Here is a 15,275-nt window from a genome sequence, read left to right on the forward strand (position 1 = left end):
CGGCCCCAGCTGAGACCCTTTGATTGGCTCCTCTGCGGTGATGCTCATTGGACTGTTTCCCTGCCCTTTCAGACCACGGAGCTGCTCATTGGGGGACTTTTTTGGCTCCGCCCACATGACCCAGCCAATCGGCCTCAAGAGCAGGAGGATTGTGGGAGGTGGAAAGAGGCTTGTGTGGGAGAGAGAGGCTTGTGGAAAGCCGGTGGTGGCAGTTGAGGCTCTGAGGATTTTTCCTGAGAGGCTGTTTTGTTTGGCGTGTGTGGTTCTAAAAATAAAGTTAGTTTCTTTTGACAAGTGGCTCCTGATTGTGCCCAGCCAGACTGCGGCAACGAGTAATAAGCTCTTTTCGACAGTAATCACCTCCTGTGTTGACCTCACCATACCTCTGATTTTACATTGCCACTTTCTCAAACACCAGTCCCCCAGGACCAAATCCCGGAGGAATCACTAAGGGATCTGAAGGACACAACCAGCCTATCCACAACCGCAGCCTCAGCCATTGAGTGATGCTCCTTTTCAAACAGGCTGGACGTCCATTATTCCCGGAGTCTCCTCAACTCTTCAGCAAAGCTTCCTCCTGCCTTATCCTTGGCATAATCCAGCTCTGCTGACCAAGCAACGAGTACCAACAAGCACCAACGGGCGACTTTGGACACGTTACCAAATCAAAGGGTCTCACAACTTCCCCTGGAGCAACCAGCGCCTTTTAGCCTAACATGACCAAAAGAGGTCACTCTGGCTAAATAGATACCGACAATGAGACACGGCATCACCAAACTGTCAAAAGTCAAAGTCATAAACCGTTTTGGGGTTTTTTTTTTGTTTTTGTTTTAAGAGAGAGAGAGATTTTTTTTTTTAATATTTATTTTTCAGTTCTTGGCGGACACAATATCTTTGTTTGTATGTGGTGCTGAGGATCGAACCCGGGCCGCACGCATGCCAGGCGAGCGCACCACCGCTTGAGCCACATCCCCAGCCCCGTAGACCGTTTTGAAAACAACCAGAGAAAAGCACATTCTTGTCTATCTCCAAAAGACTATCAGTGGAGTTTTCAGCAGAAGCCTTGCAGCAGAAAGAAGTACATACAAAGTGTTGAAGAAAATAAAACTGCCAAGATTGCTTTACCCAGGAAGCCCGTCCTTCAGACTGAGGCAGACACTGAGACTTTCTCAGACAAGCAGAAGCTGAGAATCGGTCACTACTAGATCTGCCTTGCAAGAAATGCTAAGTTGAAATGAAAGGACATTAGGTGGCAAAATAAGAGCATAAATAGACAAAACCAGAATATCATACTACCATGACAATGGTGGGTTAATTATCAACTCTACTACAAAAGCTAAAAAGACAAAGTACTAAAAATAACTGAGCTGGGCACAGTGGTGAACGCCTGTAATCCCAGCAGCTCAGGCGGCTGAGGCAGGAGGATCGCAAGTTCAAAGCCAGCTTCAGCAACTTAGTGAGGTTCTAAGCAACTCAGCAAGAACCTGTATCTAAATAAAATATAAAAAATGGCTCAGTGATTAAGCACCCCTGGGTTCAATCCCCAATATCAAAAAATAAAAAATCAGAAAATTAAAAATAGATAAAAAGAACCAATTTTAAAAAGAAAAAGGCAAAGAAAGATGAATGGATAACAAAATGGCAATCTTAAATTCTCCTATTACTTTAAATGTAAATGTATTAAACTCCCCCAGTAAAAAGATACAGAGGCCAAAAATGGTGGTACATGCCTGTAATTCCAGCAACTCAGGAGGCCAAGGCAGGAGAATCGAAAACTTGAGGCCAGCTTCAGCAACTTAGCAAGAACCTCAGTAATTTAGTGAAGCCCTCTCCTAAAAAATAAAAAGGACTGGGGATGTAGCTCAGTGGTAAAGTACCTCTGGGTTCAAATCCCAGTAGAAAAAAAAATAGAGAGAGAATAGTTGAATGGATAAAAAAAATAGTAATGATAACTAAATGCAACCTATGCTTCTATAAGAAACTCACTTTAGTTCCAAAGATACATGTCCGCTGAAAGTGAAGAAATGGAAAGGAGTAATAACTATGTTTACATCACAGAAAACAGTCAAAAACTAGAGTGGGGACTGGGGCTGGGGCTCAGTGGTATCTCACTTGCCTGGCCTGTGTGAGGCACTGGGTTCAATTCTCAGCACCGCATATAAATAAATAAAATAAAGGTCTATCAACAACTAAAAAAGATATATTAAAACTGGGCTGGGGTTGTGGCTCAGTGGCAGAAAACTTGCCTAGAATGTGTGAGGTACTGGGTTCAATCCTCAACACCACATAAAAATAAATAAGTAAATAAAATATGTTGTGTCCATCTACAAAAAAATTAAAAATTAAAAAAAAAGTCAAAAACTGTCTCTAGAAAAAAACAGTGATCAGTTCAACAGGAAGATAAAACAATTGTAAATATGCTCCTCACCTTCAAGAACTCAAGTATATAAAGCAAATATCAACAGATCTGAAAGGAGAAATTGGTAGCAATACGATTCTTATAAGAGACTTCAATGCCCCATTTTTAGTAATGGATATAATATGCAGACAGGAAATTAATAAAGAATGTGAGCAACACAATAAGCCCAGTGGGCTTAACAGACATAAACAGAACATCTTGCCCAACAGCAGAAGATGTGTTCTTCCCAAGTGCACCAGTGACATTTCCCAGGATGGGCCACCAATGAGGTCACAAGACAAGCCTTAAAAAAGTTAAGATCAAAATCACACCAAAAGTCTTTTCAGAGCACACAGAATAAAACTAAAAATAAATAATTGCAAGATAATTACAAAATTCACAAATGTGGAAACTACATGACACACTCTTGAATAACCACTGCCTCAAAAAGGAATTCAAAAGGGATTTTTAAAATGCCTACAGACAACAGAAACACAACTTATCAAAATTCATGGAATGTGGCAAAAACAATTTTATTTTTTTTATTTTATTTTTTTTAATTTTTTTATTGTTGGTTGTTCAAAACATTACATAGTTCTTGACATATCATATTTCACACTTTGATTCAAGTGGGTTATGAACTCCCATTTTTACCCCGTATACAGATTGCAGAATCATATCAGTTACACATCCATTGATTTACATGTTGCCATACTAGTGTCTGTTGTATTCTGCTGCCTTTCCTATCCTCTACTATCCCCCCTCTCAAAAACAATTTTAAAAGGGAAATTGATAACAGTGAGTGCTTACTTTAAAGCCAAAAAAAGACCTCAAATAAACAATACTTTACTCCTCAAGGAATTAGCAAAAAAATAAGCCCAAGGTTAGCATAAGGAAGAAAATAATAAATATCCGAGCAGAAATAAATCAAGTGGAGAATAGAGAAATAGAACTAAGGGTGTTTTTTTAAAAATTACCAGGAAGCAGCTGTAAACTCTTTTCAAAAGGGACCCCATGGGTGATAAGACTGTCAGAACAGTACAAAGATAACACGCTCCAGCCCCAGAAGATGGGGAACTGCCTAAAATCCGCCCCCCTTGGATGACATTTCCCTGCTTCAGGAGCCTCAGCCTGATGCAGCTAGCTTTGGCGAGGGGACTGAGCCAGATCAGGAGTTGCCACATCAGGAACAAGTTCCAGTTGCAGTTTATAATCCAACACCCAGCCAGACTAGCAACTCAATTGACTGAAGAGGAACAAATTAGGATAGTTCAAAGAATAGGCCTTATACAGCATCTGCCTAAAGGAGGCGATGACCCTCAAAAGATGGATCAGCAAAAAAGATCCAGGAGTATGTGATCTATGTGATGGACTTTGTTCATGGGGACCCAATTCGATTTCTACCGTGTGTGCACAGCTATCACCTGGACTGCACAGATGGCTGGCTGATGAGGCCTTCCACATGACCCTCCTGCATGAACCAGTTGATGCAACACGATTTCATCCTCTGAGACTAATTGAGCAATAAATTGAGTCTTCCCTCTAACTTTAAGTGAACCATCATTTTTGGTCATTTTGATCGTTCATCTCTAAGTCCAAAGATCCATGGATTAGGAATTAAGATCATGTACACAATTTTCCTAAAAATTCCTGGATGGCTGTAGATGTTGAGAAAAGTATGTTATATTTTAGAAACTTAGGGGAGGAAGTAGGATGATATTTTTATGGAAAGCCTTGACCCAGTGTTTAAAAATATGATTGTAGTTGATGTTGCTATTGCTCCAGGACATAGGAATTCTGTAAAGTGTTAAAGCAGCTATCTATGTTGACATTGGGTATGTTGAAGATTAGGAAAAAGATAGTGGTTATTTTTCCTAAATGAAATAACTTTCTTCTCTCCACCAGATTCTTTTCTGAAATTACTGGCATTTGGGTCAAGGTTGTATTAAAAGCTACATTTTATAACACTGGCACCCAAAAAAAGCCATTTTAAGCTTGTTTGCACAGTTCTTTTTTCCCACTGGAAATGGAATTCAGTGCCTTAGTTCTTTTTAAATATTGTATTATCGTTGGGGCTGGCTCTATGCTTGAAAACCAGTTTATTTATAACCTGTTGTGAGTGCTATATTCTGTTTGCAGTTAGGAAATGCAGACTTTTAAGTGATATCCTAGCTTGTAAGCAAACTGAGATGCACTATCCCTTTTCTATAAAAAAATGAGTTGATTTGTCAATAAATCAACTCAGCAAAGTGGGTTTAATATTACCCTTCCCTGTGTGTTTTCTCTAATTCTTTTGGTTCTTAATATGGTGATAAATGAGAATCAATGTAAATTTTAAATGTTAAGATTTCTGGGGCTGGGGTTATGGCTCAGTGGTAGAGCACGTACTTCACACATGTGAGGTACTGGGTTTGTCCTCAGCACCACAAAAACAAATAAATAAACAAGATAAAGTTACTGTGTCCATCTACAACTATTTTACATATATATATATATGATTTCCGATTTATTGAACTTGAATTATGCCACCTTGCTTATGTAAAAATGAAGGTGTCACACCATGGTGAAACTAAATGAGAAGTAGTTTCTCAACTGTAATAATTTTTATTTCTCTTTCTTTTGATCTCTTTCCCTGTTGTTTGAACCATAGCAAAAGGATATGGCATCTCTCATTACTGTAGTGATGAGGTTGATGAAGTTATATGAACACCTCTCGGTCTCTATTTCTTGGAAAGGTATCTGTTAAATCCTGCTAGGTGGTTGACAAGACTAAGTAGGGAAAATAGAAGTAAATGTGCTTCATGTTTTGCACACAAATGCAGAATTTGTATTATCACATGATCTTTTCTTGCAGTTAATGTAAGAATATACTAAATATCGAAGCTTCTGAAGTATTAGAGGTAGAGATGGTCTAGTAAAGATGTAGTAGGAACTTTTTCTTTTGTTTTTTATTCTGGTTTATTATATATGACAACAGAATGTGTTACAATTCATATGATGTATATAGAGCACAATTTTTCATACCTCTGGTTGCATTCAAAGTATATTCATACCAATTCGTGTCTTCATACATGTAATTTGGATAATGATGTCCATCATATTTCACCATCATTTCTAACCCCATGCCCCCTCTCTTCCCTTCCCACCCCTCTGCCCCATCTAGAGTTCATCTATTCCTCCCATGTTCCCCCTCCGTACCCTACTATGAAACAGCTTGATTCTGGTTGTTTTAATAAATCATAATAATAGCCATTATTTATCAGGTGGTTAGTATGTGCCCAATACCGTTAAAACGCTTTATGAACTAGATTTCTTTTTAAAGTCATGTTTGTTGAGATAAAATTCACATATGGTACAATTTATCTTATTTAGTTTTATAGTAATATGAATTTTGATAACACAAATTTAAAAAATGACAACATATATATATATTTTTTTTCTACAGTCAAGATACAGAATATGTTACCTTGTTCTCTTTCGCTTCTTTTTTTAAACAAATAGAGAAATTAATTTCAATGTATTTTCATCTAACTCAATGGATTACCAACTTAATTTGCAAAGAAAATAATTGTTAGTAAGATAGTTCATGTTCATTTTCTTTGTCCTAGTAATTATCTAATGTCTATTTAACACACAGCACACCTCAAATAAGACTAGACACATTTCGAATACTCAGTGGCCTCATGTAACCAATGGCTGCCATATTGGCTCCTTTCTCTATCTTTCACCTTTTGGTGAGACATATGCTGTGGGCTGCATGATAAGTCCCCTTGTTATGTGATTTCTTGTTGAGTTCCATCAGAAAGGGACACCAAAGAGATGAACTTAGAATATACAAGAGTGGAGTGAGGTGTTTTATTCCTCCCTATAAGACTCTATTAGACTGTGAGTTGGTTTCTACATGCTTTTATTGAGAATAACTTCAATTATGTCACCTTCTCCTACAAGTTTTTCATAACGGCTCTCTCTTCTTTCACCTCCTACCTCTCCACGTTTAAGGAAGGAAAGGTGCTTCACAAAATTTGTTAGTTTCCCTCAACCTTATTAAATACCTTATTAAACAATTTTTACTCTGATTGATCTTTTTCATCCTCTAATCTTGAATAATGGGCTTTTAATTATAAGAGAGTAAAACATACCTCATCTCATATTACAGGCAATGTATATACACATACCAGGTTAATTATATTTTAAATGCTAAAACTTTTAAAGAACATACTTGTGTAACTTTGTGAAGAAAAATGCAAGACAAAAAAATACAAAATAAACAGAAATCAGAAAACTTAGGTAATATTGCAGTTAAAATTTTTATGTATAAAAATTTATCAAAAAAGAGTTGAAAGACACATGAATTGAATTATTGGTCATTCTTTTATTATTTTTTATATTTAGCTTGACTTAGTTTCTCCTTTCGTTGGCTTTTCCTTTATTGTAGTTCTTCCCTTTGCAGATTTTCATTGTTGTTTTTCATTGTCTCCTTGTGGAATATTCTGCCAAGAATGTTCTGTAGTACAGGCTTTCTTGCTGTAAATTCTTTATCATGGAAGATTTTTATTTCATCATCAAGTTTGAAGCTTAATTTTGCTGGATACAAGATTCTTGGTTGGCATCCATTATCTTTCAGAGGTTGGTTATATGTTCTTCCAGTATCTCCTGGCTTTGAGAGTCTGGGTTGAAAAATCTGCTGAGATCCAAATTGGTCTTCCCTTGTAGGTAATCTGATTTCTCTCTCTGGTGGCCTTTCAAATTCTATCCTTATTCTGTATGCTAGGCATTCTCATTATAATGTGTCTCGGTGTAGACCTGTTGTAATTTTGTACATTGTTAGTAAGATAGTTCATATTCATTTTCTTTGTCCTAGTAATTATCTAATGTCTATTTAACACACAGCACACCTCAAATAAGACTAGACACATTTCGAATACTCAGTGGCCTCTTCTTGTATTTGATTTTCCAGTTCATTCTTCATGCTTGGGAAATTTTCTGCTATTATTTCATTGAAGAGATTGTGCATTCCTTTGGTTTAAATCTCTGAACCTTCCTCTATCCCAGTAAATTGTAAATTTGGTCTTTTGATAGTATCCCATAATTCTTGGATATTCTCTTCATGGTTTCTTACTATCTTCGCTGTGAGGTCAACTTTATTTTCAAGATTGTATATTTTGTCTTCATTGTTTGAGGTCCAGACTTCCAAATGAGCTAGTCTGTTGGTGATGCTATCTATTGAGTTTTTTTAATTGGCTTATTATTTCTCTCATTTCAGGGATTTCTGTTTTGCTTTTTTTGTTGGTGTTGTTGTTGTTTTTTGTTTTTTGGGTTTTTTTTTTTTTTCGGTATTTCTGACTCTTTGTTGAAGTAATCTCTTGCAACCTGTATTTGCTGTCTTATCTCTTTGTTGGTGTGATCAATGGTCCTGTATTTGCTCTTTTATCTCTTCGTTGGCGTGATCGATTTTTGCCTGTATCTGCTCCCTTAGGTCGTTCTGTAATTCCCAGGTCATTTTAGCTATGGATGTTCTGAACTCCTTCTCTGACATTTCACCTACTGCGCTCTCCATGGATTGATCCTATTGTTGTAGTATCTTGGTTTGTTTGGGGCACTTTCCTCCCTTGTTTTTTCATGATGTCTCTGTGTCTTCCTCTCTTGCAGTGCAGATCCGAGGTATGACAGCTTCTGCCCTATTATCTTAAAGTGTCCCTATAAGTTACCAGTACCTCACCTTTAAGGGAGAGATCAATATCATAGCACTCAGTGTACCCAACGTGCAGCCATATGTCAGTTAGCTTCTGTTTTTACATCTATAGTTTTGTCACTATAATCAGAAGTGATGAGTTCGGTTAACTTCTACCATATAGTCAATAGGTTTGCATAATGGTCTAGAGTTTCTGATGGGGGAAGGGGGACCTGGGGGCTTGGCTGAGATGTTTATGAGGTAGGATGTGAGAATATGGAGGTGTTAGATTATATGACTAGTGAGAGGGTAATCATAAGAAGCTGGCTGTTAGTAGGAGAAACAAGAGAGAGGCCACCCCATGCAAGACTCCCTGTCACCTCAGCAACAGGGCAACTGTTAGCACCCCTAGTAGAGACACCTCTGGGGCAGCCAGGCCACAGGGGCCTTGGTGACGTCTTACCAGGTCCTTATTGTTGTCCCTTGATAGAAGCAGTGATATCCCAGTTTCATGGTGGTGGCAGCCTCAAGCCTGTATGTACCCTGATGTTGGCCTGTGGAGCCAGGCTTTGGTGAGTAAGGAACCCAGCAGGGGGTGGCTCACAGCTTATATCCGGACGCTTGGCAGGTGTCTCCTCCAGATCTCTGGGCTTCAGTGTGGTGGATAGGCCTCCTCTCCAGATCTCTGGGCTACAGTTTAGTAAGTGGGCCTCTGTCGTTGGAATGTTTATCTATTTATCATGTGTTTATTTTTCCTTATGTACCCAAGATGATTGATTTGTTCAGCTCAGTGATATTACAGCTAAAAAGCATTCATTAGCAAAAGGAGAAGCAATCTTCACCTAACAAAAGAATCAGAAATGTTTCATATTTTTATTGAGTTGAATGTTTGACTCTAGCATTTTTCTACATACAAAACATAAGTTCCTTGAAGATTCTTCATAATTGTATTATAGAAGAATTTAGTATGTCATAAGTACTTAATTTGACATTCAACTGTAGTAGCCATAAGTTGTTCAGTTTCCTTATGAGCACCATGATGGAAATACTCAAATGAATTCAAGAAAAATCGAAAGAAATTAGATTATCAGGTTCTGTTAAATTGCCAATGTATATTGCTTAAATTTCTATTTATTAATTTATATCCATCCAGTTATATAAAGCAAATTTGGAGGAAACAGCTGGAGTTGTACAATATTTTCAGTGATAATTACTTTTTACTCTTGTGTTTTCTACTTAAACATGATGTCTATGTTATCCAGTATTACAGTCAGAACTTTTTTCCTAGATTGTCAAAATTGCTAAATGAACATTTTTTTTAATTAAAAAAAAAAGATGGGGGCAGACTTTATGAAGCCTGATTCAGGCATATTTACTGGGCTCGGTGTGGATCATAGCGTGTGGCTGGCTCTGACCTCCCAGGAATGTGGCCACCCTTTCAGAGGACGCTGAGGGACTTCAGCATGGACAGGGAAGCACCAACCTCAGCAGCAGCTGCAGAGGAAAGACAACAACATAGACACCAAACAAGAAAAGCACCAAACAATTTTTAGGGAGGTCACACATGACACATTCAAGATCACTCCGACGCAACTGAGAGCCCTGACATGAATAAGATGAGGGACACAACCCGGTACACTGCAAATCCACGGGAGGCCTGAGGAAGCGTGTCACAGAGGGCAAGGGTAGAAAAATTAACCAGGGCCTATTCTATCGAGCCCTATTCCACAAACTCGCAAGGACCAAACAAGTTCATGGCAGTGAACACTAAATACAGAAGTCAAGAGAAAGCCCTGTTTACAGACTGCAGTAGGTAAGAAAGGAACTGTCCACGCTGCCTACTCTCCCTAACTGCACTGCCACATAGTCAACATTTCAATGTAAATATTGTCAATATGACTTTTACCTCGTTATTTTCAATGTCAAATCATGAGTATTCCTTAGTAGATAAGGAATGTAGATGTTTTTACATCTACAGTTTTGTCACTCTAATCAGAAGTGATGAGTTTTGTTAACCTCTCCTATATAGTCAATAGGTTTGCATAAAGGTTTAGAGTTTCTGACGGGGGAAGGGGGACCCCCGTCAGAAACTCTAAACCAAGAGAAAAACGGATGGAAGTCTTGAACAGGCGCATCATAAATAGGAGTATCTACGTGTCCAATAAATAGGTGAAAAAGGGCTCGGCTTCATTAGTCATCAGTGAAATACAAATTCAATCAATATGTTATCAATATACATCTCCCAAAATTGAAAAAAAAAGTCAGAAAATCTCAGCTGTGAACCAAGATGCAAAGTAACAAGAATGTTCAGACAACGTGAGTGGGAAGCATTTATTGGCCATCATCAGCTTAGAAGATAATCAGGCAACATCTCTCTAGTAAAATTGAATATATGCTCGGCCTGTGACTCAGCAGTTCCACTCCTCTGTTTATATCTGTGGAAATGCCCGCGTATGTGCCTCAAAAATCAGTTCAAGAATGTCTACCTCAGAACCATTTTTAAGAGACAAAAACTAGAAACTACAAAAATGAGTCTGTTTCCCAACATAAAACTATATATACTGAGAAGGATAAACTACAATCATATGAAGTAGTAAGAATAAATTTCACCAAAAAAAGTAGAGTAGAATAAATCAGACACATTACTGATTCCTTTGATATAAAGTTGAAAGATAGGTGAGTTTATTGAAGGAACAGACAGCTTTGAGAGCGTCAGCTAGAGGCCAGGACACCTGGCAGGTGGTAGAATTCTCTTCTCTCTCAGATGTGTGAGATCTATGAAATTTCTCAAGATGTTTACTTAGGATTTCTACACTTTTTAAATGGGGTGTTATACTTCAAAAATGTTCTTAAGATATTTCTGATATGCAAAATACTGAAGACAAGAAATTTAATTCGGTGACTATTTCCATAGCAAAGACACAGAGGGGAACGGCAGACATAGAAACCATGAGAGGCTGAAACTGTGACAGAGCTGGGGCCTTCCAGCACAGAGACACCCCACCCGGCACCCCGCAACTTCTAAACCCAATTCTTACAATCAAGTCAGAAGGATTTGACATGTCGCTCAGGTAACGGGAATGAGTTTATCGAAGGGACAGGAAAAGGGGGGAAGGACGCTCTCAAGGGAAAAAGTGGGTCCGTTCAGAGAAGAGAGGGACAATGTGCCTCTCCTGCATTCCAGTTTTATTGAGGATCCCACAGAAGTTTCCAGAGAGTATTGCAGAGGTCCACCTCTTGACTTTTGACTGACAGCAGGGTGACATCAGACTTTCAAGTACTCACTGCCATGGCAACTCTAGGTCATCTTGACCTGTGCTGAGTGGTTTTAATTGGATTCTTAACCACACATTCTCACAGAACTTTTTCAGGGGTGGGGGAAATACTAGGGATTGAACTCAGGGGCACTCACCCACTGAGCCACATCCTCAGCCCTATTTTGTATTTTATTTAGAAAAAGGGTCTCACTGAGTTGCTTAGGGCCTTGCTAAGTTGCGGAGGCTGGCTTTGAACTCTCGATCCTCCTGCCTCAATCTCCGGAGCCACTGGTATTACAGGCGTGTGCCACTGCGCCTGGTTCTCCCAGATTTTATTGTTAGGAGGAATTATATTTATCTCCCTGGGTTTCTCCCATCAACATTACCTTGGGCCTACATTTCTCCACAGATAACAGGTAGTTGAGGAATGTGACATATTCTGTCCACATAGGCCAAGCAGAGCTGAAGATAAATGGCTTCTTAGAAGAGAAAGCATGCAGGGGCCACCACCGTGGGCTCATTTTATAGAATCCTTCTCTTGACATTGTGTTCCCATCATCCTCATCTATCTGCTATTTCTGATAAATAACAAATTGATAAAAAGAAAAATACTGATGATAAGGAATTTAATCAGGAAACTATTTCCATAGAAAAGACACAAAGGGAAACGGCAGATAGGCTGAAACCATCATTTTAATGGGCTGAGGCCCCTGGGAGAATCTAAGTTCCCAGGGAAAATCAGAAGGAACCTTTGAAAACTCACAGCTACCCCGGACCCATCATAGGTAAATGAGCACTTGAGACACAGCATAAAGACATATTGTCACACATAATGTGAAACACTTCATCTTTTGAACATTTTTTCTTGCAACTTCCTTTTAGTCGCCAGCATGTAGAAAACATTTGTCGTATGAAAGCATTTGGCCCACTTCTAACTGGAAACAAAAACAAGTGTTAATGCACAGTTAGTGTCCTATAATGTCACATTGCCAAGGGCAAGACTTGGGGATATATACTTCCTAACTCTTTCTGATAAATTTGGTCTGATCAAAGATACCCAAGACATCTTTGGCTTAATACCTCCTTTCTAGTTGCCTAGACCTTATTTTCCAGGAATCCCTACTCTGAGCCATGGTCCATAATTACTAAAATCACTAGCCACTTAGATGTGGGTGACAGAGTCCAGCAGATTCAGCTTGGGGCTATTTGCTATGGAAAGATCATATAGATGCTGGAAAAGTCACATGAGTAATGTGAAGATCATTCAGATGCCGGGGAAGTCACATGCAGAAGTCCCACCTGGGGAGGCAGGCAGGGTCGGGATGGGCTACTCAAAACGATTTACAATTATCAAAGTGTTATTGTGAAGAGGAAATGTCACTGATCAAATACTTCAGAAGCCTTGGCTCCAGCCCTGTGTTCCCCTGTAGGGCATTCTGCCAAGGGCCTCGCTACCTGCTCTGACTTAATCACAGAGTACTTAAGAGTGTCCTGCAGGGTAATGAGTGTGAAATGGTTCAAAATATCTGAAACATACAAATTCTAAATTCTTGCCCCCAATCTTCCTAGATGTTAAGACCTAGCTGCCTCTGGAAGTCAAGAGGTAAAGTAGGGGCAGCTGGAAGGCAGTTTATGGCAATGAGGGTGGCTCTGAGTGGACCCATTCATATGCTAAGCCTTATCACTTTATCACCAGTTGCCCCCATGGGACCATGGATTGAGACTTCATATATATATATATATAAACAATGTGTGAAAATCATCAATGTGGTGTGATCAAAGGCCACTGACAAGCTTGCTTGCTGTGTGCTCACTAGCCCTGGAACACTTCTTGGGGACAAAGAAGAACAGTGGAGATACAATGCAAAGTATCCAGAGGGCCTCCCATAGTGAACAGCAGCAGGTCAAACATGATCCTCATCTGATTGTCTTTCAAATACCTCATTCTTGGCCCTCAGAGTGGTATCTTTTGAATGTGAAAGTTTGAGGAATTTTCTCCAAATCTGAGAAAACCACAAGCAAAACAATTTTGAGAGCTTCCACCATAGTGCCTTAAGTGGACTCCTCCGGATATTGTCAAGTTAGTTGCTTCTGTCCAGAACAAGAAAATTCTAACTCCTCAAAATAATGCTTCATAGGATCCTATTGTGCTATAAGCTCATTTAACATGTTTTAACAATCAGCTCTGTTTGCAGGTTCTGCTCAGCATCATATTTGCCTTGGCTTGTAAATGAGTGAAAAATTGCCCAGATAGCTGACTTGGGAGGGCTAGTTCTACGAATCCTCAAGAAACAGCCTCCCTCCCACTTCTAGGTGCTACCAGTCCTCCCGAGGTCTCATGGTTTGGCTCTGCCCTGTTTCCACCAATAGCAGCCGAACCTCCCCACAAGCTTTACAGACTCCCCAGACCAAGCTTCAGAACCAGCTTCTTCTCTGGAGAGAACCAGGGCCTGTTACCTTCCTCTACTCCCTGGAATAACCCAGAACTACCATCTCTGCTCCTGTCCCTCCTTGTCTCCGCTTCCTTCGTCCTGCTTGGGCCTCGCTCTTCTAGAACCTCACACCCCCTTTACCTTCACTGTTCCTAATTCCAGAGGAAGGGAATCCATGTTACCTGGTGGAACATAGGAGAGCAAGACTAGGACCACAAGGACCAAAAGTAGGTTCCTCATGGCCAAACAGAGAGGCAGCTGAGGCAAAGGGGGAGTCGCCCTTTAAGTAGCTTTGAGAGATTCGGAGCCGCATGACTAGCGGACCCTTCAGGACAAGAACACCTGCTTGCTCCACTGAGCCACACAAGGAGTGAAAGTCCTGAGTTTGCGAAGATGTCCCATCACTGTGTGCCCCTTGTGTGCTAGCAACTGAATTCACACTGTGATCAGCCGGTAGTAGGCCCTGCTGAGGTGCCGTAGAGAGCAGTCACAAAAAACTCAGGCAGATATCACTGCCCCATTTTAAAAACAAGGACCTTAAGTTTCAGGTGGACTAAATGACTTTCCCAAGTTCACACAAATTAGAGATGGCAGCAACACAACTTACAGTTTTTCCTGACTACTACGTACGTAAGAATTCAAGTACTGCCTGGCTCGATTCTGGTGTAGCTGCAATCTCTTGGAAAATAAAACCTCCCCAAAGAGCATGAACAAATCCCCATAATGCCACCAACGTGAGTCTGGAAAGCATAGCATGCTCACTACCCAGTCCTGGGCACGCCCATGTGGCGGACACACACTGAGTGACGTGGAGTTATGCACAGAGTATGTGATAAAATCCTTAACCATGTCAACAGTTTCCTAAGGGCTTTAAGTTTTATAACAACTCTATCTATACACTGTATAAAGAATCCAGAATGTGAGATTCCTGCTCTGGACTGGGCATGAATGGGCTTAGGAAGCTGTGACTAGTGCACTCATGTCCCCTGCAGAACACCAGCATTCTCACCTGTTAAGCAGGGTACACCTTCAGTCCTACATGTCACAGAGGTTGGTCATGAGGTCAAGTGAAGTGGTTCTTGTGAAAAGCCCTCATGAATTGTACATTTAAGGGATTCTTAGGCCTATATATGAGATGATATTTAAAACTAGACATGGTGGGGCTCCTCCAGCTAGTCTTCTGAATGAAGCCCTTCCATGACTTCCTTTAGGGGTGCAGTAGAAACTGTTCAGCCTGACTCTGTGCCTGACACCTGATCTCTTCTCCCATCCTGAAGCCCCTCATTCTTCCCCCTGCCTGTCTCTGTCCCTCTCCCTCTCCCTCGCCCTCGCCCTCGCCCTCTTCCTCTCATTGCATTGCCAACTACTGGCTTTGACTGTTCTCAAATAGGTACCCCCCCCAAAGCATTCGGGCATGACACTCACATGGTCTGGACTCCTGTATCATGCCCCTGCATCTTCACCCTTGCCGCAGTCTGGCTGGGCACAATCAGGAGCCACTTGTCAAAAGAAACTAA

At 40.2% G+C, this 15,275-nt stretch overlaps 1 protein-coding gene across 1 annotated transcript; it reads right to left on the reverse strand.

Annotated features, from left to right (window-relative positions):
- Positions 1-12,091: 12,091 nt before the first annotated feature.
- On the reverse strand, positions 12,092-13,998 carry Defb135 (defensin beta 135). The gene is made up of 2 exons (XM_015499366.1): positions 13,941-13,998; positions 12,092-12,261 (listed from the first exon to the last, which is right to left on the reverse strand). The coding sequence occupies exons 1-2, from the start codon at positions 13,996-13,998 to the stop codon at positions 12,092-12,094; spliced, it is 228 nt and encodes a 75-aa protein (XP_015354852.1).
- Between the last annotated feature and the right edge of the window lie 1,277 nt (positions 13,999-15,275).

The sequence above is a fragment of the Marmota marmota genome, unplaced genomic scaffold (assembly GCF_001458135.2).
Source record: "Marmota marmota marmota unplaced genomic scaffold, marMar, whole genome shotgun sequence".
Lineage (NCBI taxonomy): Eukaryota > Metazoa > Chordata > Mammalia > Rodentia > Sciuridae > Marmota > Marmota marmota.